The sequence below is a fragment of the Ostrea edulis genome, chromosome 1, assembly GCF_947568905.1.
Source record: "Ostrea edulis chromosome 1, xbOstEdul1.1, whole genome shotgun sequence".
In the NCBI taxonomy this organism is placed as follows: domain Eukaryota; kingdom Metazoa; phylum Mollusca; class Bivalvia; order Ostreida; family Ostreidae; genus Ostrea; species Ostrea edulis.
The window spans coordinates 73,294,937-73,318,162 of record NC_079164.1 but is presented as its reverse complement, the minus strand read 5'-3'; the positions used below and the strand labels follow the sequence as shown (position 1 = coordinate 73,318,162).

The following is a 23,226-nucleotide window of genomic DNA, read 5'->3' as shown; positions in this document are numbered from 1 at the left end:
TGTTTTATGACAAGTTCCATGGTTTAGTGAAATGTGTATTAGTTTTTTCTCTCGATTGGAATATGCTAATACGTGTATACATGTATCGTGCATTTCAATATAATGTTCATAATTCATTGAATCGAGGGTATTTGTTTGATGTTGATGTGACAGTTAACAAATTATGATTTGAGGTTATTGTGATTTTCACTGTTAATTAAAAAAATGTCATTATTTTCTACTGACTTTTCCATGAAATAATGTGCATACTTAAATAGATACAATTTTTTTTCATATACCAAAAGGGTTGTAAATTGTCTGGGGTGGAATGGGGGAAACATATAAGCTTAAATGAAAATCTCGTCACTGCAAGAATTATATTAGGAAAGTAACTGGTCTTATTCAATGTCATGAAATATATCAGAAAATTTGTAAAATTCACAGAGAAAGAAGGTACAGTCTGAATGAAAATCTGGTCCTGTAATTTGATAAAAGTTTAATATGTTGCTAGAAATCTACTATTATGCTCAGTGGCGGATTTAGAGGGACGCAGCCCCCCCCCCCTAAAATTTTCAAATTTAAGGTAAATCGCGGTATCTTGTTTCGGAAAATGTACTAAACGATAAAAGAAGCAATAATTTCTTCCACTCCCGAAGAAATAAATGATAAAATCCTTTGATTTCTTGAATTACTTTATTGGGAGAATCTAATTTTTTCCAAAAACCCCTTAAAATTTGGGTGATTTTATTAATTTCACCTTATTAAAATGATAGAAAATAGTACAAATGACTTTATAGGAGAAATATTTCAAGCCCCATAAAATCTGTAAAATCCAGGAGCTTCCGGTGGCTTCGCCTCCTGGACCCCCACCAGGGCTTCGACCTGGCTAGGAGGTTATAAAAGTTGACTATGGCTCCAGCTCCAACTCTAGCTCGAATTCAAAATCATACTCCTAGGAGTACGTGGTCAGATTCTAAGGTTATAAAACATTTCGAGTATGTACTCCTAGGAGTACTTACTCCAGTTTTCGAGCTCGTACTCAAAACTATTTTTAATTGCAAAAGCGGCCTTTTTTTTTTTTTTTTAGACTTCTTCCGTAATGGCGGCGCCCATGTGTTTATGTTGACGGCAGTTCACAGCAATATTCCAATCCTTATAAGAGTTATTTAGTGCCAGTACTTTGCTAAAACGTTCTAAATGTTCGTTGAATTAGATGTAATTTCTGTAAATATAAAGGGCTATATATATATATGCATGTATATTACCATTTTTACTGTGTATCATGTATATATCATAGACATTTACAACATAAAATTTCGCTATCGTCTGCAGAGCTGTATAGCCAGTGGCGGATTTACAATCCCTGAAACATTAGGTTACAGACTACTAATTTTACCCCTATTTCATTGTAGTGCCCGTTTATAAATAGAGTTTTTTTCTTAAAAATTCCTGGTATTTGTATGTGGGGTGGATTTGTGTTTATTATAGGGCATAGATGGAAAGAAGAGGGTCTGGAAATTTTTTTTTTGGATAATAATGGGAAATTCTGCTCTTAAGTGTGTAGTAGGAAGGGTGTAAATAGGCCATTGTTTATCTGCTTCTCAAAGGGAAAGGGAAATATGCAGGGTAGGGGTTACTTGCGGTGTCATAACAGGACTTGTGTGCGGTGGATTTTCCTGAAATTCACCAATATTTTTGGACCTGAATTGCTCTAAGTCTGTGTCAAATTTCAGGTAAGTTGAGACGGTGGGATTTTTTATATTAATTTTTATGTTATAAAGGAATGTATAGCAAAATAATTGGTAGTGTGTGTCCATTAGATACTTTACCATTTTCCCGTTCGCTCTCCCTTTACAGTTTTGCGTTCACCGTTCACAAATCGCCGGTACACCAAAGTGAAAGGATCGATCTTCATAGCAAGGCAAAAATGAAAAAGGAACGTGTGCGTAAGAGTGAAAGTAAACTTTAATTTTCTTATATCAAAAATTGAATTTATAAAGTTCAAATGTCAGGATTATCAACTGAAAATTCAAGGAAAATTGCAAATCACTCACCAAAATAGAATAAATCATTTTCATTATATTACAAAACATAATTATTGTTTGGTTTAAAAGTGGGGGTGGGTGGGTGTTAGTTTTGAATGAGAGAAGAATGTAAGAACCTGCAGTTATGAATTCAACCCTTATACATGCACACGTTACACAGGATGAGTGCTGGTACATGTACAAAAATTAGGCAGTTTATGACAATCAATAAATACCTCACATCCCCCCCCCCCCAATTATCATTTTTGCATTTACAAGGTTGGGTAAAAGCACAATTTACTTTTATTATTATTTTGTCTCACTTCACAAGAATTTTACACAAGTCATCTTTTTTCCTTAAGCCCCCCCCCCCCCCCCCCCCCTTGCTATCTTAAAAAAGTAACTTGATGCTACATTTCAATGCACAATCGTGCCAAAATGTCAAACTGATTTGACAAGTATTTCTGATTATTTTACGCCTATGTTTATGAAAGACATTGTCAATAAATGTATTTACTCCTTTCCCCAACTTTTGAAACAGAGAGGTTGGAGCGTTTGCCCCGCATGCGGAAGGCCGGGGTTCGAATCCCGGCCGCGACAGACCTAAGTCGTTAAAACATGTAGTGACAGTTCCATCGCCAAACGCTCGGCATAAGATGTGAATGTCACGGGTCCTCGGAGATTACCTTAAAAACGGATGACTCGTGTCACAGTAGGTGTGGCACGCTAAAGAACCCTCACTGCTCAATGGCCGTAAGCGCCGAGCATAGGCTTAAATTCGAAGCCCTTCACCGGTCTTGGTGACGTCTCCATATATGTGAAATATTCTCGAGCGAGACGTTAAGCAAGATACAATCAATCAATCAATCTCTAATATAAAGATGCAATTTTTTCTCGTACATTTCTGTCCTACATATAATATACGTGTAGTTCAGTATACAATAAACAGTTTTATCCGCATCAAATATATATTGCACAATCTAAATGTAATTCATGGTGACACTATTTCGTACATACATTAATTCTGAGATTATTTCCTCAGGTCGATATACTGTACATGTAGTTGCAATATAGTGAATTACACAAAATGTACGTGGGAATGAACCTTTTATACTATTTAGAAGCGTTCAGGCATCAACACGAGGTACCTATACCACCCTTTTTACGATCATTTCATGAGAAATAGACATACAGATGTATTCAGAACTGTAGAACATTCAGTTCCCGAATCGATTATATATACGGTATATATATATATATATATATAGAAAAAACTCTTTGTTGAAATATTTCGACCGTGTTACCGGTCTTCTTCAGCCGTGTTTCGACTAGACCGGTAACACGGTCGAAATATTTCAACAAAGTGAGTTTTTTCTGTATTTTACTTCCAAAAAAGAGACTTTGAATATATATATATATATATATATATATATATATATATATATATATATATGTGAAATATTTCGATGCAATGTGTATCATGTATGATCCTCTTAAATGTACATTAAATAATTGTATCCCATTTCCATTCTCAGTGACCGTGTAGCGTGCGACAGCGTGGCGAGAATTCCATCGTCATCGAAAGCAAGGTTTTTGACTTGCCTAGATGGTCGAGCGGTCTAGCGCGCTGGTTACATGCTGCTAGGAGATTTGGTTTTGCAGGTCGTGAGTTCAATCCCGGGTAGGGGCGGAAGTGGATATCCAAATAAAGTGAAATTTTCTGTGCTTTATAAAAGCACTGAAAACGCCACGACACTGTTGGTTATTTAAAACTCAAATTTTCGACGCAACCCGCGTCTTTATCGACGTATATTACATTAACAAATAACACACATCACGAAAAACGACAAGTATCAATAAACTACATTGGTAACAAGAATGATACACTGTTGTTTAACTGCCTTTTCGGTGCTTTTATAAATTTCTTTACTGGCCTTGTATCTTCTCAGATCCGACACTTTATGAAAGTAGGGTGTTGTTGGGTTTTCGTGCTTATATATATATTCCCTACCTTTGTTATAAAACAAGTACAATCAAGGGTAAAATCCGAAATATCCCGCTTTGCGTTCACCGTTTAAGTGGGGAAGTAGAACGTTACAGGGACAGTAACCCCCCCCCCCCCTTAAACTTATAGAATTTAAGGTAAATCATGGTATCTTGTTTAGAAAAATGTAAACGATAAAAGAAAGCAATAATTTATTTTACTCTCAGAGAATTAATGACAAAATTTTGATTTATCTAATAACTTTTTGGGGGGAGAACTTACTTTTTTTCCAAAAACTCTTAAAATTTTGGTTATTTCATCAATTTCACATTAAAAATGACAGAAAATAGTAAAAATGACTACATAGGACATATTTCAAGCCCTATAAAAGCTGTAAAATCCAACATAGAAATCTCAGCGTTACTTGTAATTGAAGGAGGGGTGGAATTGGAAGGTTCCGCTGAGTTGGAGATGATATGTCTGGCAGCTGACGCAAGAGATCCATAATGGTGTGTGGTAGGAAAATATATCTTGCAAAAACATCATCTGCAGATAATTCTTCTAAAGGGTTGCATGATCTGTCTCTGATATTGTGTGGAGCACGTTTCCTAATTGGCATTTGTCGGCATGCAGCCATTTTTTTAAAAAGCAAACGACACTTTGAGTACATACTTTAAAGGGACTGATTCACGATTTTCCCCAAAATTTTATTTTTCACTTTTAATGATCAAAATCTACTGTCTAATATGTTTAAAAGATATCACATAAAAATTAAGGTTATACATTATCGCAGACGCTCATTTTAGAGAGTTCATTATTTGTTTTGTAAACAAAGATTGTGGTAAGCTATTGTTTACGAAATTTTCTAAAGAAATGGATATCGATCTAAGTTTATTATTTTATCTTTCACATTTCAAGCATTCTTCGGGTAAAATGTGTCAACTAAAAGTTAAAATGTGTGACTATGCAAAATTAAGATGCTTTATACTACAAAATTAATATTTCATTTGTTTGTTTGTTTACATAAAAAGACTCGAGTTTTTGTTTACATAACCCATATTTAAGGCTAAAATATAGCTTTTATTCTTGGATTCAGAAGGTAAAAATTTTGATTGTCAACATTAAATGAGTTATACTTTTAATATCTAACATCAAAAATAAAAAAATATTTTGTTCAAAAATCGTGAACCAGTCCCTTTAAATCTCAAGTAAGCTATTGAGCTTACTCGAGATTTAAGTATGGCATACTCCATTTGGAGTATGATTTCCTTACTCAAAAGTTTTATAACCCACATTTCGAGTATGTGCTCCGGCTCAAAATTTCAAGACAACTTTCGAGCCTGATTTGGAGCCAGAGCTTGAGCCAGTTTTTATAACCTAAAATTATTTGGAGCCATACTCCAAATCTTGTTTTCGAGCTAGAGTTGGAGCTGGAGCCCGAGCCAACTTTTATAACCTCCTAGCCAGGACCCACTGCCTCATAAAGCGCCCCCCCCCCCGTAACCACAATTCCTGGATCCGTCCCCGATGCTTAAACTGAATTCAGGTTCAATATATGTTAAACTTGTACGGTACCAGTTTTGATGCACCAGATGCGCATTTCGACAAATAATGTCTCTTTAGTAATGCTCAACCGAAATGTTTGAAATCCGAAATAACAATGAAGTTTTAGAGCTATTATAGGGGAAAGCAGTGTGCCAAAAAAGTGGAGTCAAATTCGTCTAAGGATAAGAGCTATGCGTGAGGGAGATAATCCTTAATTTTGAAATGAATTTCTAAATTTTATCACGGCAATTAAATATATACATCCGTATTTTCAAGCTAGCAACGAAGTACTTAGCTACTGGGGTGTAGAGACCAGATCTAATGTGTAAGATTGTACGCAAATTATTATTCTCACAGAATCTCCTAAAAACTAGGTGCAACATATTCCATTCACAAGTGCATTTTCCTATATTTTGTTAAAAAGTTGCAAAATATATCTATTTTCAGTGGAATTGTATTTTAGTTAAACAATAAAATGCTTTCTTTGTTGTTTCATCTTTTTATGAAGGTAGCTAGCACAGATGATGCCCATATTTGACAGGTGGTACTAAAAACTGGATGGAACTAGTTTGCAACAAACATGTATTCATTGTCTATGAAGAAAGCAATGTCAATTTCAAAAGAAATACAAGAGAAAAGATTCAGTGACTGTATATATAAAATAATAAAGCCCATGCATTGCCCACAAAAATATTAAGAGACATGAATTTCCTGAGATTTTCACATACATGTAACATACATGTATCTCAAGACTGTACATTGTAATGGGTGACAGCTAGCTGGGGTAATTATATTTTGAAGAAAAACAGCTAATTTTGAGGCTTTTTCCTCTTAAAATCTTAGAAATTTTTAAATATTTCCAGAATGATGTCCCGTTATGTCATATTCCTTACTGATTTATACATATAAGGCATACTAAAAGAGTACAAATAATATTTACGATTTAGGTTCCAAAAATTTCTACCTCTTTTTGGTTTGAAATGTAGCATATTTCCGTCCACCAACAAGCCTTGGCATAAAAACGTGATAATGATCAGATTCATAATTTAATCGGCATCAATTTGATAAAATTTTAAGTCCTTTTTTAATTTCAAATCCTCATCATCAGAGTAGATTTGTTGTTTGTTCAATAATCAATTAATCATTTCATTTATCATTATTCTGTCTTAATACTTTCTGATTTTATGCAATTTGAATATGTCCAAGTTCAGTTAGCATTATAAAACACCATATAAAATAATTTTGTGAATTATTTTGAAAATCAACAAGAACCCTGTTATAATGCACGACAATAGGATATTTCATCGGTAAAACCCTGGTGCTTCGCCCCCTGGGTCCCACCCAGGGCTACGCCTTAGACCCACTAGCGGTCTTTAGGCGCCCCCCCCCCCCCTTCTTGTTCTGTACTTTGCGTACATTTCACTTTCTTTCTGGCTATGCGCCTGCCCGGATCAATTTTGGGTCATTCATGTTTAAAAATAGTTCTGCAAAGTCCGTGGTTTAATTAATCCAATACTACGAACGAAATATTATGACATAGGGCTATAGGGATGTGTAAAATTTATCAAATACAATTTAGCCGCACGTGTTCCAAATATACAATTTATTTCCAGTTGTAGATGCAGCTGAATGTTCTAAATTAAGAAATGCATGATAGATCTTACAATTGCATGTATAGGTTAGGTTTCACAACATCATATTAGACCTACTTACATGTATTAACGAAATACCATGGATACAATATATTTCAACTCTATTTAATATTCATACACTTTCACAAGGCCATATCAAACTTTCAAATTTATTTTACAAAAGGCAACTATAAAATATCAATTGGCAATTACAATAATATCATTATATGCAACCTGTATAATTAATTCTTATTTCCATATTAACATTGCATAACTATGTAAATAGAAGAAAAAAATCACTTGCCCTTTCAGCTCACAGCCTCCAAGTTGAAATGATATAAAGTGACAAACGTTTGGCTTCATTTGAACAAATCGACTAAAATATGTCGAGTTTTAAATGTGACATTGTGAATAAGTCAACATTTCAGCCATTGATTCAAAGTTACAGTTGAAAATGACGTGATCAAAACGATTTCATCAAGTTGATTGGTTGCTTTAATGAAAAAATATTGTCAAAAAATATTCATTTTGAGCATAAAATTGGCATCTTGTTGACATCACTTTGGCAACTTACAACAAATATCATCTTTAAAAAGTCGTGTAATAACCTGGGCAACAATCATTTTATTGACTTAATTTTTGGCGATAAGCTACAAGTCATCATGTTGATTTAAATCCAACCAAGTCGAGATAAATATGTCGTTGAGGGCATAAAGATGAAAACTTATCGAGTTAAAAAAGTCGTTTAATTGTTGAAATCGGCGACATATGGACTTCTTAATTGATATTGACATGTTGGTATCAAATGAACAAGACAAGGCACTTTAACGTTTCTGTAGATTAGTCACTAACTACCGTTTTGTCGTCTATTCGTGTTGTCGTCTTTTCACCTCGAAAGACGACAAGATGACAAAACGCCAAGGGAAAAGACGACAAATTAGGTCGCTAATTTGCGGATTTTATTTGTCGTCTTTTCGCCTACATTTTGTCGTCTTTTCGACTTTTCGTTTTGTCGTCTTTTCGTTGTTTCGGGGCGAAAAGTCGCTAATTATCGTTTTGTCGTCTTTTACTTTTGTTGTCTTTTCGCCTCGAAATAACGAAAAGATGACAAATTGTAAAGTGGCACAAATCAGCCACCATAGGTTTAACATGTAAGCGTGATACCAGTAGATTAAACATTATAAACAGTTTTAGAAAATACAAGGTACATTATGTAAAAATCTAAGTGGAATTAATTCGATTAGTTGATTAATGTGCATATTAACTAATTAAACAAGGATGTGACGTCTGCGTGTTGTCAGTTTAAATACTGTTTATGTAGCTATTTCAAAAGTTTCTCCCGAGAAAAAGAATTCGATGGGTGCATTCGGCATAATCAACAAAATCGAAATTACACTTGGTAAGTAAAAGAATCTATTATTTGTATTAAACTCTCTTTTCATCGAAACTGCTATTTTCACAGCTTCATTTATTGAACAGCTGTTACTATAAATACATGGACAGTAGATTGTTAATTTGGTATTCATTTATGCACACGTACTCCATATGTGCCAAAAGTTTTTTTATAACTACACAGGTTTCTTTGTATGTCACAAACGTAAAACCAATCTAATTAAAATTAGCTCTATCACTTGCTCTTGTTTATTGATATGTCGCGCGTGGTAGATCTAACGTAACCCGATTTGAAGCTCGTTTGAATGACCGGAGGTCAAGAAATTTTTCGTCCAATCAGATAACCACTTTCGGGATCTTGAAAGTGCCAATAGGCAAGGGAAGCAACCTACCTCGCTAATTATCGATCTTTCGGAATCTTTCGGGGATTGGCCTCGATTGCACAAAAAAGCCCAATAGTCCCGATCGTATTTATTATTTCCGGTTTATCGAAAAACAAAAAACAGCATGGTAAGATTCCCACTTATGAGACGTTTTGATGGCATTCCAAAGCCCATTCACGCCTAGACGTATATATAATAGGTCAAATATATGTGTGCTATGTGGATTCTTGTTTATTCAAGTGGAAATTTCATCGACTGGGGAAAGAACGGAGAAAAAGTTTCTTAACAAAAAACTAAAACTTACCGATGAACGAATCAAGGCTATAACTTCGGTTATTGACAGCTTCAAGCACGATTCCAGTATTTCTACAAATGGCATTTGCCTTAAGTGTTTCAGAAATGTCGAAAAGGTGTTGCACATGGAGAATGAGGTGTGTAAACTTCAAAATGAGATTTCAGCAACCAGACGTTTTGTCAAACAGAAATACCAACTTGCCTCACCATCACCATCCAAATCTGTCACAGAAAAACGACTTCTCAGATCCCCCTCTACAAATGTACCAGCTGCTAAATCGCAAAAAACCTTTCCCTCGACAGTGTCAGTTATAAACTTAACTTCACTTCCAACGTTTGATTCATTATGTCAAAAAGGTGCAGAAAAAGAAGATTTGCCAGATGTTTTGGCAACTCAACTAGAGGAAAGGAAACCTGTTCGCCGCTCCCTGGGATTTAGCGAGACAAAAAAGATTGATGAGTCTACACTTACAGGCGAAGTAGAGGTAATAGAAATGTTGCATGAACAATAACATGTTTGCATAAATTCCCTGTTGGATATTTGTAGTTAGTTTGCATTCAGTTGTATGAAAACAAATTTTTGCAGTTTCCTTTATTTAGACACGGACCATTCGATTTAGGGGGCTTTGTTTTGTACCTCAGTCAGATTATTTATTTTAGTACAGTCTACAAGTAAAGTTAAAAAAAATTGTTGGCAAAATATTTTTTCAATGGCAAAATATTTAGCCGGATTATTTTTTCAAGAGCACACACAGCCAGATTACTCTCAAGAAACAACCACCCCCCTTCTTCATTAAAAATAAATGGTTCATGTCTAATGCGAATTAATTATTGTGCCCTGATATTGAATTCCTAGCATATCTGTATAAAATTCAGCCGTTTAATACTAAAGTACATTACATTTGCATTACACAAAATGCTTTAATTTTGCAATTGTGGCAATCACAGCGTTTTGACAGATCTTGATATAGATAATATCATATTTTCTTTTTAAATGTACAAAAATTAAAACATCAATTGAAAGATGAAAGCATAGATTTGTTGTTATAAAATTATCTAATGATTATGACTTCATTTACTTGATTTTGGTACTTTTTTCCTTGAATAATACATTTATGCTAGTATGTGTGTGTCATTTCATGTGAATAACAAGCATTTGTTTAATTAACAAACATTTGAAATTGATTCAGTTTGCATTTATGACAGTAACTTACTAACACAGATACATGTAATGTAATTAATGCTACAAAATACACAGGCTGTGGATTTTATTTATACAGTACAGTCAGTTATACAGATCATGAAGAAACCTATGGCCATAGAATCCGCTTTCACATGTTTAATATCAAGATCCACTACTGTTTGAAAACATTTTTTAATGTAGACGGCAAGATGTCCTTTATGGATCATACATTTGTGTATTTCATCAATGGTATTTTAATGAAATTATTGTTTATTGATTTTGGTAATATTTCAAGTAAATTTACACATTGTTAAACATTCATGTCTAATAACATGAATATTTCTTTTACAAATGTATTGCAATCTAATTAAAATTAGCTCTATCACTTGCTCTTGTTTATTGATATGTCGCGCGTGGTAGCTACCATGCGACATATCAATAAAACGGGAGCAATGATAGATATAATTTTAATTAGATTGAAATGTATTTCAGCTTACAATGTAGGTATTAAGAACTGTTATTTTTTAATCCATAGTTGAAAGTTATGTATGTTAATTATTTAATTGCATTTTGTTTTTACTCACATTGTTTACATTTCAGGAGTTTCAGATTAAAAATGTGCATGTTTCTGTTTGCATCTTGTTCGAAATCAATTGCAGAAAACGATGAAGGTAATATTTCTTAACAATAGACTAGTCTATATGAGTTTGCGTTAAGGCTTAAATTTTTTGTGACTGTTTACTTTTTCAGTTTAAAAATTGATAAAGGATATAATGTGCATTATGTACATGTAAACATATGAAAATGAAAATACACATTATGGGGTAAGTGTCAAAGAGACTGTATCCATCCATGAGGAAAAAATGTAAAAATCTAGAGGTCTCCACAAGGCCTTGAACAAGGATGCAATTCTATTCCTAAAAAAAAATTCTTTTAATTTTTTTAGTTCTTTTAAGTATTTTTTCTAGATATTAACCAAATTTTTATCAAACAATAGGTACTTGAATGTTTCAAACAAAAATAGTGTATTCTCAAAACATTTATGGATAATGAAAAAAAATCACTCATTTGCTCCAGGCAACAAAATAGATACATGTATATACATTGTAAAGAATAGTCTTATTTATATATTTAAATGATTCTTAGTCAAAATGGTGCAAATAATAATTTTTTCTTATGGAAGATTATATTCATTAAATATTCATATACATGTACATTGTACAACATGTATTTATTTCAAAGAAACATACCATTGTTATATTATATTCTTATTGTTCATCATAGGTTTCCATTTATTACCCTAGTGGTAAGAAAACAACTTTTGTTCCAAATGACAATCATCGCCAAATATGTAGGACAATATGCAGGGGACAAAATGTAGAAAGAAACATCATTGAAATTATTGGAAGGTCACACCAAGATGTGCTTACAACAGCAGTTTCAAAGCTTGTAGCCAAAGAATGTGAAACCATCTGTAAACGAGGATCAGGGGCATTACTACAAGACAGAGCATATGATGGCATATTTCAATTTTCCTGGGACAAATTTCACAAAGAAATTGAAGTGAAAGCCCCAAATACATTGAAGATAATTTCATCAACCATAAGCAACATACCGGTAGTACCAACTGAAAAGAAATTCTTATGCATCATGAGTACAGTAGCTTCAGCATTACATGGAAGGAGCCAGGAGATGTCATCACTCCACTACCAAATAGGATTTATACTGACCCGCGGAACATGTAAACAGAAGGTCAGTACAGTATGTCTATTGAACTCAGAGCCTACATGTACTTAAACTTTTACAACTAGCTGAAGCACACACACCTTGAGTAATGGTAGGCAAGATTCCTATGCTTCAAACACCTACACTACAGAAAAGGTGTTACCGTGATAATTCACTGTGATAGTGGTACCACTCTCGTGGTGGTAATGCTGTAATTTTTTTCTGTTTGATATATTTTTAAACTCAAAAGTGCTAATAAAGTGATGGCAATGACTTAACTAAATACAATAGAAATTGGGTTGATATGTGAAAAGGAGAAAAGTTACAGCATTACCACCAAGAGAGTGGTATCACCATCATGGTGAATTAACACCTTTTCTGTACTGTATCAAGCTGCTGTGCTGTAAAATCCACCAGTAAATATAAATGAATGAGAGTCTCAAAGATAAAACTAGACATTTTTCCATCAAAAATATCATGATGGGGATTATAAAGTTTTGAGCTATGTAATTGAAGCCACACATCTTGTGTTTTAACTGTGAAGTTGGTACAATTATTAAGAATATCCATGTTACTTCAGCAAAACCTCATACTGATATTGCGGAATGATCATCATCTTATGTAACTCTTCCTTTAAATTAAAAACATATAATTATTTGCATGTTGCTTGCTTTTGAAAAAAAGTAATATACTAAGTATTTCATTAATCCATGTTACAGGTATATCAACTTTCATTTCAGGATATTGAAAGACTGGCAAAAATTGGACTTAGTGTTACACCAAAATCTATTCAACAGAAATTATTATCTTGGCAAGACCATTTAGACAAAGAAATTGTAGAATTAAGAGATAAATGGAAGGAAGGAGGCAATGTGAAATTTCAATTGATTGGAGATAATTGGGACAAAACTATATTGCCATCCTATAGAACCAGTCAAGACAAAACAATTTCTCTTCACTTATTTCATATATTTGCTCTCATTGATCGTGTTTCTGGAGATGAAGATGTAAACCAAATCCAAATTGAAAGAAAACTTAGTGTTGTTGATTTTATCCCATCACTAGAAGACCAAAACAAGCTGGAGAAAGAACTGACATTCCTAATTGCCTCCTCCTTGATACATAACATTGAAATTTTGGACAAGGAATTTGGAAAAATTTATCCAAGTCATTTTCAGCATGAATATAGTGACAAAGCAGGCCTTAAAACATCTCAGGTATACATTTCTTACTTAATGCAAGTGTAGTTTGGCCATGACAAAATACAATAAAATAATTTTAATTGAAAAATAGAGGTAATTGAAAGCCTTTTTTCTCCTATAAAAGACAATAATCTTAGGAATTCAAACATTGTGGTGCATTTTCCAGATACATAAGTAGTTTTAAATACTATCAATTGTGCAACAATGCCTATTCTTTAAAGTCCAAAAGTTTGTAGCATGAGCATGTATGGGGTTAAACAAAATGTTATTTGTGGATAAAAAAAAATTTTGCTTTCCTATATTGTACATTTGTAAGATGATTTTACAAGGAGTGTGCAAATGGCTACACATTCTATAGTGTACATGTATGTAATTGAGCCACATTTATTGTCATGATCTGACTAGTTATTCTGTCATGCAGATACATTAACATGTTTATCAGATTTTTATTTATTCGTTTAAATATGTACATAAATTATTAATTTATCAAATAGCTGAAAAAAGAAGTTGGTTTATTTGATTCACATTAAAAATACACTTGTCATTACATTTAAAATGTATTAATTTTTTTTTATTCAGTTTCCAATTGGATTATTCGACTGCAATGAGACTAAAACACAGGATGTGATTAAGCTTCTTAAGAATCTGACGGAAAAGTACGTCCCATTAGATGAGGAAAATGTGATTGATGAAGTCTTTTTTGGAGGTAAGTGGAAATCACATATGTTTGAATATCTTATTTCAGATCTTTATTTTGTCTACACAATTTAATTATGCAGCTGCATGCATGCATGTGGCTCAGTCTAGCAAAGTTTTGGTCGATGTTTCAATACAACAAAATGACTTTTTTATGAAATGTTTAATTTAAATTACATGATGTTTAATTTAAATTACAATATGTACATGAGTTTGCAATATTACTTTCAGGCGACAGATTAACAGATGAGAGGGTTCAGTCAGCACAGCAGGCAATGTCAAATGCTGATACTCCAAAGGAAAGACTTGAGGGATTTATCTCTAAAATTGAGGATTGGCATAGAATGATGAATTTTTTAGAGGTATAAATAAGAATTGAAGTGTAAAGAATTCCATTTAACGCTATACTTCTATGTACATTGTACATGCATGTAAAAGTACGAAAACAAACAAAAGGTTGTTGCTTAGTACACAATTAAAGTGATCCAATTTAATGTGAAATGAAAAGTTCCAAATGTAATGTTAGCACAATATTATCTCAAAGGTAGCAACTTTTATTAATTCAGAGAAAATATACAAATGTAATGTTTGGGTGAGAGCAGTCATATTTTATGTATACATGTTTTTAATTATTTGGGGAGATTTAGAGCTTTTCACAAGGAGTGGGATGATCATTGTTGAATGTCTTTAGATTTGTAAATCTCATTCTTCTTGTGCATAGAGTGCTGTCTCTTAGACGTTTGCTTTATATCTTTTCTTTTTCATATATATTATCCTGTTAAATTTACTTTATATAGCTTGTATAATATATACTGCAATGATACTCAATTCAAGTTCATTTTATTTTAGGGCATATGTAAACTCACATACCATCAGAAGTCAAAAGGAGACAGAGGGACTGCAAGCTTTTTCAGGAACTTTCTCAATGCGCGAAATGTGAAAGGGAAAGTAAAGAATTCTTTCCGAGCATATAAACATTTATATTACACCATATTTGATGCAATATGTTGTATTTTGTTTCTAAGAGAACTCAATGTTACTTCTGTAGATGAAATAACATTGCCAGATGACTTAAAAGAGAAAGAAGATGAAAGTAAAATTGAATGGCTTAATGACATATGCAAAAAAATTGTGGAAGTCTGGATATTTGATGGTCAGGATGATATGTTGCAACACGTACGAGAAATTTTAGATAACCCTGAACACCCGGAGAATTACTGGATGGCCAATGAGACTGATGACAGATTTTCATGTCACTTTTGTGAAAAATCGTACTTAAATATTGGTAGTTTGCAGGCACATGAAAAGATCAAACATAATCATATTGTCCCACTGGAAGAAAAGAAAAAAGGAAAGTCCACTAAGAATGATGATCAATTATACGATTACATCCTGCTTCTTTTCAAACTTACTGCTCTGTTAAAAAATTTGGACACAGCGATTGATATGGGAGACGGAGGAAGGTCTGTTCGATCATCAAAATATGAACTCCCTGTATTCAATAGAACAGACAAAATCAAGTACGTTATAGGCTGTGTTCATTTGATAGCATTAACAGAAGAGACTTTGTCACCTGAACAGCAACATAGACTTATTTGGAATCGGACTGTTAATGTGCAAGGGGGCAAAAATCATAACATCGCTAATGACGAATATTTGGAAATGTTAAATAGGGACAGTAAAGACATAGTTACTGGACACCAAACCAAAGACAGTATTATATCACATTCAAAACAGTACCCCCATCTCATCAACTATGCAAAGCATTTTGATGCTATTAGTGATATCAGAAAAAGAAAAGGGTTTCATAAATTGCCCAACTATAAAACAGATGTGAAAAAAACAATGAAGGAATTAATGGAGATAGAAGCCTTGACCTTTACACCTGGCCGTACTCTAGTCTGTAAAGAAGTTTGCCGTGGCAGAGACCCCTTTTCACAAGCTTACAAAAAACTTCCTACTTTGATTCATAGACATAAACCAAAATTCCCATTTAGACGCTTGAGGAATAAACATCACTAGCTTGTATGACTGATTATCAGATTATGTATTAAAGATAACAAAAAACATCACACCATACATGTACGTTAGTTTGTTTTTTGTTGATTGTTTTATTGATATTCCACACAATTGTTATAAGTGTCTCTTGGTCATGTCAGTCTGAGAAATTTAACATGTTTAATATGAATCACATTTTGATCCATAAACTGATACACTGCATCAATTTTCCGATATCGCTGTCACAATAAGATTTAGTTTAAGATAGGTTCTAATGGATGAGCTAATTTTTTCTGGAACTGTTCGATTGGAGAAAAAAAACGTGTTTATCATGTTTATGATTGCATAGTCATCAGTGAATACATGTAGGTGCATTTCTGAATTTTGTCAAGATGGCAGTTGCAGCATAACACTTAGATTAGCATAGGCCCTTGCTGGAAATATTTTAAAAATCGACGTCTGAAATTACTTGCGCAATATAAACCAAACTTAAGTACTTAGGTCAAGTTCAACTTCCTGTTTTTTTGCTCAGATACGTACCTGTATATACATTTTTGAAGTAATGAGATAAAAACACAAACATTATTTATCATATTTATGTATAAAATATTCATTATCAATATTAAAAGTATCTCATGTGCCTGTCCTAACTCAGGAATTGTGGTCATAGGTTTGTGTTTTTGTTTTAAATTTTATATTACATGTACAATTTTGGTAATATTCAGGTAAGAGCAGTATAATTTTGCATATACAATGTACATCATGCTTCATTTACTCAAGGCAAATTAAGAGCTTTTCACAAGGAGTTGAATCTTCCCTTGTTGAATGCATTGTGGAGACCTCGGTTTTTCTTATGGATGGAGTGCGTCCTATTTGACACTTACACCATACCATGTATTTTCCATTTTAAGGAACAAATGCTTTCAATGTTAACCAACACCACCTCCTGAATTGTTATTCAACATATTATTTTGATATCAAAAGAAACTGAGCATGGTCATGTAATTTAATCTGATTATGATATGTATTACAAAATTTCATGAACTGAGTCCAGATTTAGATCAGTGAAATCGTCATCATCGTCAAACAAGTTTTCATTGCCAAAAGATTGATAATCATCAGCTTCATACTCATAATCAATCGTGTCACTATCACTGCTAGAGGAGGAAAAACAGTCAACCCCAGTATCAACCAAATTTTCAATTTCTAGTTTAATACAGTCACCACAGGAGCAGTTTTGTGTACATTTGTCACAACAAGTGTGTTTATCTACTTCCATGTCTAAATCCTGCATTTCATTATCTGACAAGAAATGTTTCAACAATGACTTCCTTCGACAGTCATTGGTATCACTAAACACTTTTTTCATTTCACTCGTAACATTTCGCAGGTGATAAGAATTGTGCATGAGAATGGCTACTGATCTCTCACCATCTCGTCCTACTCGCCCAATTTCTTGGATTAAATCCAAAACACTTCTTGGTGGCCCAAACAAAATGATGCTGTGACAATTACTGACATCAATCCCCATACCAAGAGCGCTTGTGGCAAACACAACCCTAATGTCACTGTCAGCCTGATTTAACGACGTCATAATTGTCTTCTTCTTTTCCTCTGGTGTTTCAGAATGAAACATCTCTACATGTTTGGCACATTCTTCGAGTTCAGATACAACGTATGAATATAATTTGGATACATCAGCAATGGAATTTGCATATATAAGTGTTTTTGGAAAGTTCATTTTCATATTCTCTAAAGAATCAATCAGCCAATACATGGCAGTTTCAATGGCATTGTCAATTTTTTTCACTACCAATTTGATATTGGTCTTATTTGGAGAGACTGATATGAATTTAGAAAGTCCTTGCTTCAAGTTAAGAATCTTGGAAACCTGCTTCTTAATTTTGTTCGTACAGGTTGCACTTAAGGCTAGTACTGACGCATGCGGAAAAATAGCTCTTAGTTCACCAACATATCTAAACCATTTACGGAAAGCATCTTGCTCTTCTGTTTCGTCATCTCCGCCCCTAAAAATACAATAATTGGATGTAAGTACACTTGCTTCATAACATGCTGTACATGTATTTTGTCAAAATAAGTTGTCCAATGCCTAAGTTGTTTTTAAAGGATCCAGACCATTAAATTTAGAGGAAGGCTTGTATAAAGATCGTTATCAAATAAATATGTTGACTTAAATGAAAATGAAATTTGAGGTAAATATTAGTTTTTCAACTTCATTTCTGCAATTTTTAAACTATTGAGAATGCCTCGTCAGAATAAAACACTGTTCCTGCTCTCTAGACAGATTCGGAATACTGTATTATGGAAAAATTTATTATATTAAAAGATAAATAATTATTTCAGAAGGCTCATACCGTACAATAAAACATCTACATGTATATTTAGACGCTTCATGTTTTTGGAAATTTAAATCCATTGCAAAATGTGAATCATGAAATTAATAGGTATGTACATGTAATTGTTCACAATGAATAATGTATTTACCAGGTCGTAATCGTGTGGAACTCATCAATCACAATGACACCAACGGACAGTTCCTGCAACTGAGATCTCCAAAACGGGTCTCCAACAAGTGTTTCTGGTGATGCAAATATGATATCTATTTCACCTTTTCTTATCATATCGTCACCTTCTTGGGAATTTCCTGGAAAAAAAACATTATACATAATGACAAGTAATAACAGCGAAAAAAACAAGTGTACTGTAACATTTCACAAATAATTCAATCTAATTAAAACTAGCTCTATCACCTGCTCTTGTTTATTGGTGTGTCACGCGTGGTACCACATACTGTATAAAACGGGGGCATTGATCGATATAATATTAAAATATAGATTGCAAATAAATAAAACACTATATCCGTCAATGTATAAATGTACACAAATGTATCAAAAGAAACAGCAAATGCTAATTTTTACTTGTACTGGCAAAGTAAGTGTTTAAATAAAATTGAATAAGGGGACGGCCATTTGATTCTGAGGGGGGGGGGGGGGGGGGGCCTGGCAGTTTTTGAAAATAAATATCCTGGCTGCCAAAAACTTGCCTTTGTTCCCAAGAAAATAAATAATTAATCTTGCCTGACCTTAAATCTCCACATTGCTATATTAAAAATTAAATAAATTGGCCTTAGATAGGCAGAAAATAAATATTCTGGCCCGCTGAAAATTGAAAATAAATATTCTGACCCGACAAAATTTGCCAGCCCCCCCCCCCCCCCCCCCCCCCCCCTCAGAATCAAATGGTCGTCCCCTAATATAGAATTACATTCTCGAAATCTCCAGCTATTTTCACATGTTAAGCCACACTCCACAGATTGCACCTATTTTTAAATTACTTTCTAGGATTAATTTGGATACAATCATGTCTTCTAAAGACTTATTTGTGCATTAAAATATGTACTTAACTGTAATTTCGTAAATTAGCAAATATTATTCATACTTTATTTTAATTCAAAAGTTTCACCTTTAAATGCAGCCTTCAAATTTGGAATGTCAGTAAGACGTTGCACTTGGTCTGCCATTAATGAGACAAGTGGACAGCACACTATAATCTTCTCATTCACATCGAATTTGGCTTGAAAAGGCAGCCCATGACATAAATTTGTTTCAGTCAATTGACGTATCAAGGGCAAATACATCTGATAAGGAAGCGATTTCCCGTATCCAGTCGGTAACACCGCCATGCAATCTTGTTTTGACAATAAACATTGTAAAATTACCTTCTGTTCGGCTTTGAGCGCTTCCACATTGAATAATTTGCAAACTTCTTTTTCTACCGCTTCGATTTTATCAACGTCCTCCATTTTTACTTCCACAACGAACTTCGTACGAAACGGCGTTTTTGATTGGTTGTCGTAAAGTTCAAAAAGTTCGCGACCTCGGGTCATTTAAACGAGCTTCAAATCGGATTCCTTTAGATCTACCATGCGACATATCAATAAAACGGGAGCAATGATAGATATAATTTTAATTAGATTGACGTAAAACATAATTAACACCACCTATGTTACCATAGACTTGCACTTTTCTCCCATTATCAGCTTTGCTTCATCTCCCCGGCACAGTTTTTTGTTGTTGTTGGTCTTCTTAGCATATTTTGAAACACTTGGGACTATTGTGGTTGGCTCACAGGCAATTACATCGCTTGGGATCGAATTGTGTTTCATTACAGACGGTTACAAAACAAGAGGCCCGTGAACCTTAACGCTCACCTGAAATTTACACAGTTTTTGGTCTTTAGAGATCATTGTGATAGACATATTGGTATAACTATCATGATACGCAATCTATCATTTTTATAGGAGAGTAAAGAATAATGAGCGAGTACACATAGACATTTTGGAGTGCGTTCGAGTCTGCCGTTTCTCACATGAATAGAAATTCCCGTCGATCCCGAATGCCCAGTACGCATCACGAGAACGTCTTCGAGTTGCGAGAACTTATACCACCTCTGTAGGTAGAGTGGTCGAAGAACAAGAACAAGTTCGTACGCACGTCATGTTTTTGTCATTTGCGAACTGAAGAACAGAAGAAAAGAACAACGGGTACAGCAGTCTCGAACGCATTCTTTGGGACGAAAATGGGGTCATGAAAGTACTACAAAAAGCAAGTTATCGTACCGGTCGTGGTAGCTCAGTGGTACTTAGAAGTGAGAACCACGGGTCTTTCAGATAGGACCTTAAACAAAGAGGCCCCGTGTCGCGGCAAGCGTTGGCACGTTAAAGAACCCTCACTGCTACGGCCGTAAGTAGTAAGCACAGGTCTAAATTTACAACTGGTGACGTCTCAAAATGAGTGAAAATTTTTTGACGGGATACATATTACTTTTCGATGCAATAAACATTTTCATGTAAAAATGGCTTGTAGCTACTTGTAATGAATGTACCCCCCTCTTTCTTTTTAGTTCATGACAGTAATGTTATATGACGCAGAGTAACTTATTGTTTCATCCATAACAGTGGTTGATAAACCATACTGAATCAATGACTAATATTTCACTATTTTTGTATATACTTGGAGCGGGTTGATTTTTCTATTGAATAGAGTCAATGACTGTAATATGTTATTGTAAATTGTGGTGATCTGGAGCGGGTTGATGCAGTTTTCATACATCCAGTGTTTATGATTAACTAGATTAGATGTTAACAATTTATTTTACTTAATATCTTTGAGTTATGATATGGCGTAGAACCCTAGAAAGCTAGTGGTAGAGTACAAGTATGTATGTAAACAATGTCGCGGAAATTCGGACTGTGCACGAATACATGTTCGTTTTTTTAATTACGTCTTGATTAATGATATGAATGGTATTATTTAGTTGTAGTTGATGTATAAGCATGTTTGATCCAAGTATTAATTTGTTACCTGAGTGATACGGCCGGACAAATTGTATGTTGAAGTCTGTATCATGTGTATGCAGGGTGAAGATAACGAACAGTGATCGATCTCATAACTCCTACAAGCAATACAAAATAGAAAGTTGGGCAAACACGGACCCCTGGACACACCAGAGGTGGGATCAGGTGCCTAGGAGGAGTTCTAATCCGGTCTAAACTAGACTACGACTGTATATGCAGATCTTTCATACATTGTACGTAACGTTTGTATGTTCACTCAATTTCTTTACTGCAACTTTGTAAACATTGTCTATTGCTGCATCATTTACGTCTGGGTTCGGTATTTCAATATCTAAACACGAGACCCACTGGCCTAAACGGTCACCGGAGCATCATAGCCCATACAGGGAGTCTCATATTTGCATTTAAGTCTCAATATGGATTGCTTAGTGCAAATGTTTATGATGTAAAACTTATACGGTACCATTTTTGATGCACCAGATGTGCATTTCGACAAATAATGTCTCTTCAGTGATGCTCAATCGAAATGTTTGAAATCCGAAATAACAATGAAGTTTTAGAGCTATTTTAGGGGAAAACAGTGTGCCAAAAAAAGTGGAGTCAAATTCGTCTAAGGATAAGAGCTATGCGTGAGGGAGATCATCCTTAATTTTGAAATAAATTTCTAAATTTTATAACAGCAATTAATTATACATCCGTATTTACAAGCTAGTAACGAGGTACTGGGCTGTAGAGACCCTTGGGGACTAACAGTCCACCAGCAGAGGCCTCAACCAAGGGGTCATAATGTAAAACTTATAGGTACCAATTTTGATGCACCATCTTTCAAAATCTGCACACAATACCTATTCATTTTCAGAGGAAGGAAGATTGAAAGTTTAAATCGTAAAAATCATTTTGAACCCCCCCCCCCCCCCCCCGAACAATGAATGAATTTCACAATTTTAGAAGAGGACATTATGGACATCGTATAATAACCATGAAATAATTTATCTCACCACATGTTTTTCTGTCTGCTCGTTTCCGGTTTAGCACGCGACCGATGTGTAGTCGATAAATGTATTGTTAATTGAAATAATTGAGTGAAAGCTGTTTAGTATTTATAGCATTGAATATTTTGATTGTAAATTTATTCTATTTTATGTTACTTATTATGAACGAAAAAGTGATGTAAATGATAAATTTATCGGTTATCGATTGATGTCTTTATATCATCCGATAGGTGGCGATTAAGCAAAAGCGATTTTTTTAATAGTGATCCTATCAAGTATCATGATTTAGTCACATGATCGATAATCGATATTTCCCGCTGATCTTTTGATCGTTTGGTACTTAGTATAAATACCGCAGATTTGACGTCAGAGACTTACTTTTCACCTTTGGTCTATTGAGAATAGTTGGTACGTTTGGTTGTTCCAAATTTATTTATTTTTATGCCCCCCTTTGAAAAAGAGGGGGCATATTGTTTTGCACCTGTCGGTCGGTCGGTCGGTCTGTCGGTCGGTCTGTAGACCATGTGTTGTCCGCTCAATATCTTGAGAACCATTCACTTGATGATAATAATATTTCATATGTGGGTTAGTTATGAGTAGAAGAGGATCCCTATTGTTTTTCAGGTCAAAAGGTCAAAGGTCAAGGGTCAATCTACTCTGGACATAGGAATATAATGTCCGCTCAATATCTTGAGAACCCTTTGCTTGAGAGACATCAAACTTGGCACACTGGTACATCCTAAGGAGTAGATGACCCCTATTGATTTTGAGGTCATATGGTCAAAGGTCAAGGGTCAAACTGGGCATAGGAATATACTGAC

The 23,226-nt window shown here is 34.2% G+C and overlaps 4 protein-coding genes across 8 annotated transcripts in view; 2 read left to right on the top strand and 2 right to left on the bottom strand.

The window, feature by feature from the left end:
- LOC125682413 (uncharacterized) overlaps positions 1 to 23,226 on the top strand; it is a 47,608-nt gene that overhangs the window by 11,691 nt on the left and 12,691 nt on the right. Inside the window, exon 1 of one of the 2 annotated variants that reach the window (XM_056159839.1) lies at positions 21,378 to 21,646. The exons of the other annotated variant lie outside the window; for it this stretch is intronic. The gene's annotated coding sequence lies outside the window, so the exon portion shown is untranslated. Of the gene's footprint in view, positions 1 to 21,377; positions 21,647 to 23,226 lie in introns of those variants that run through there. 2 annotated transcript variants of the gene reach the window in all.
- LOC125682419 (uncharacterized) overlaps positions 1 to 23,226 on the bottom strand; it is a 32,012-nt gene that overhangs the window by 3,133 nt on the left and 5,653 nt on the right. Inside the window, exon 3 of one of the 3 annotated variants that reach the window (XR_008801682.1) lies at positions 1,809 to 1,888. The exons of the other annotated variants lie outside the window; for them this stretch is intronic. The gene's annotated coding sequence lies outside the window, so the exon portion shown is untranslated. The remainder of the gene's footprint in view (positions 1 to 1,808; positions 1,889 to 23,226) is intronic. 3 annotated transcript variants of the gene reach the window in all.
- LOC125681424 (uncharacterized) lies at positions 8,782 to 16,835 on the top strand. Of its 2 annotated transcripts, XM_056159825.1 has the most exons (7): positions 9,609 to 9,717; positions 11,016 to 11,086; positions 11,700 to 12,167; positions 12,881 to 13,357; positions 13,922 to 14,048; positions 14,270 to 14,400; positions 14,888 to 16,835. In XM_056159825.1, exons 2-7 carry the CDS (start codon positions 11,081 to 11,083, stop codon positions 16,058 to 16,060), a joined length of 2,382 nt encoding a protein of 793 aa, XP_056015800.1. In that variant the 5' UTR covers positions 9,609 to 9,717; positions 11,016 to 11,080; the 3' UTR covers positions 16,061 to 16,835. The 2 variants fall into 2 exon arrangements, with proteins under 2 accessions (XP_048777466.2, XP_056015800.1); XM_048921509.2 differs by lacking the exon at positions 11,016 to 11,086 and having other exon boundaries at positions 8,782 to 9,717.
- On the bottom strand, positions 17,029 to 20,011 carry LOC125681423 (probable ATP-dependent DNA helicase RecS). Its single transcript, XM_048921508.2, has 3 exons — positions 19,520 to 20,011; positions 18,542 to 18,701; positions 17,029 to 18,063 (listed from the first exon to the last, which is right to left on the bottom strand). The coding sequence occupies exons 1-3, from the start codon at positions 19,941 to 19,943 to the stop codon at positions 17,064 to 17,066; spliced, it is 1,584 nt and encodes a 527-aa protein (XP_048777465.1). The 5' UTR covers positions 19,944 to 20,011; the 3' UTR covers positions 17,029 to 17,063.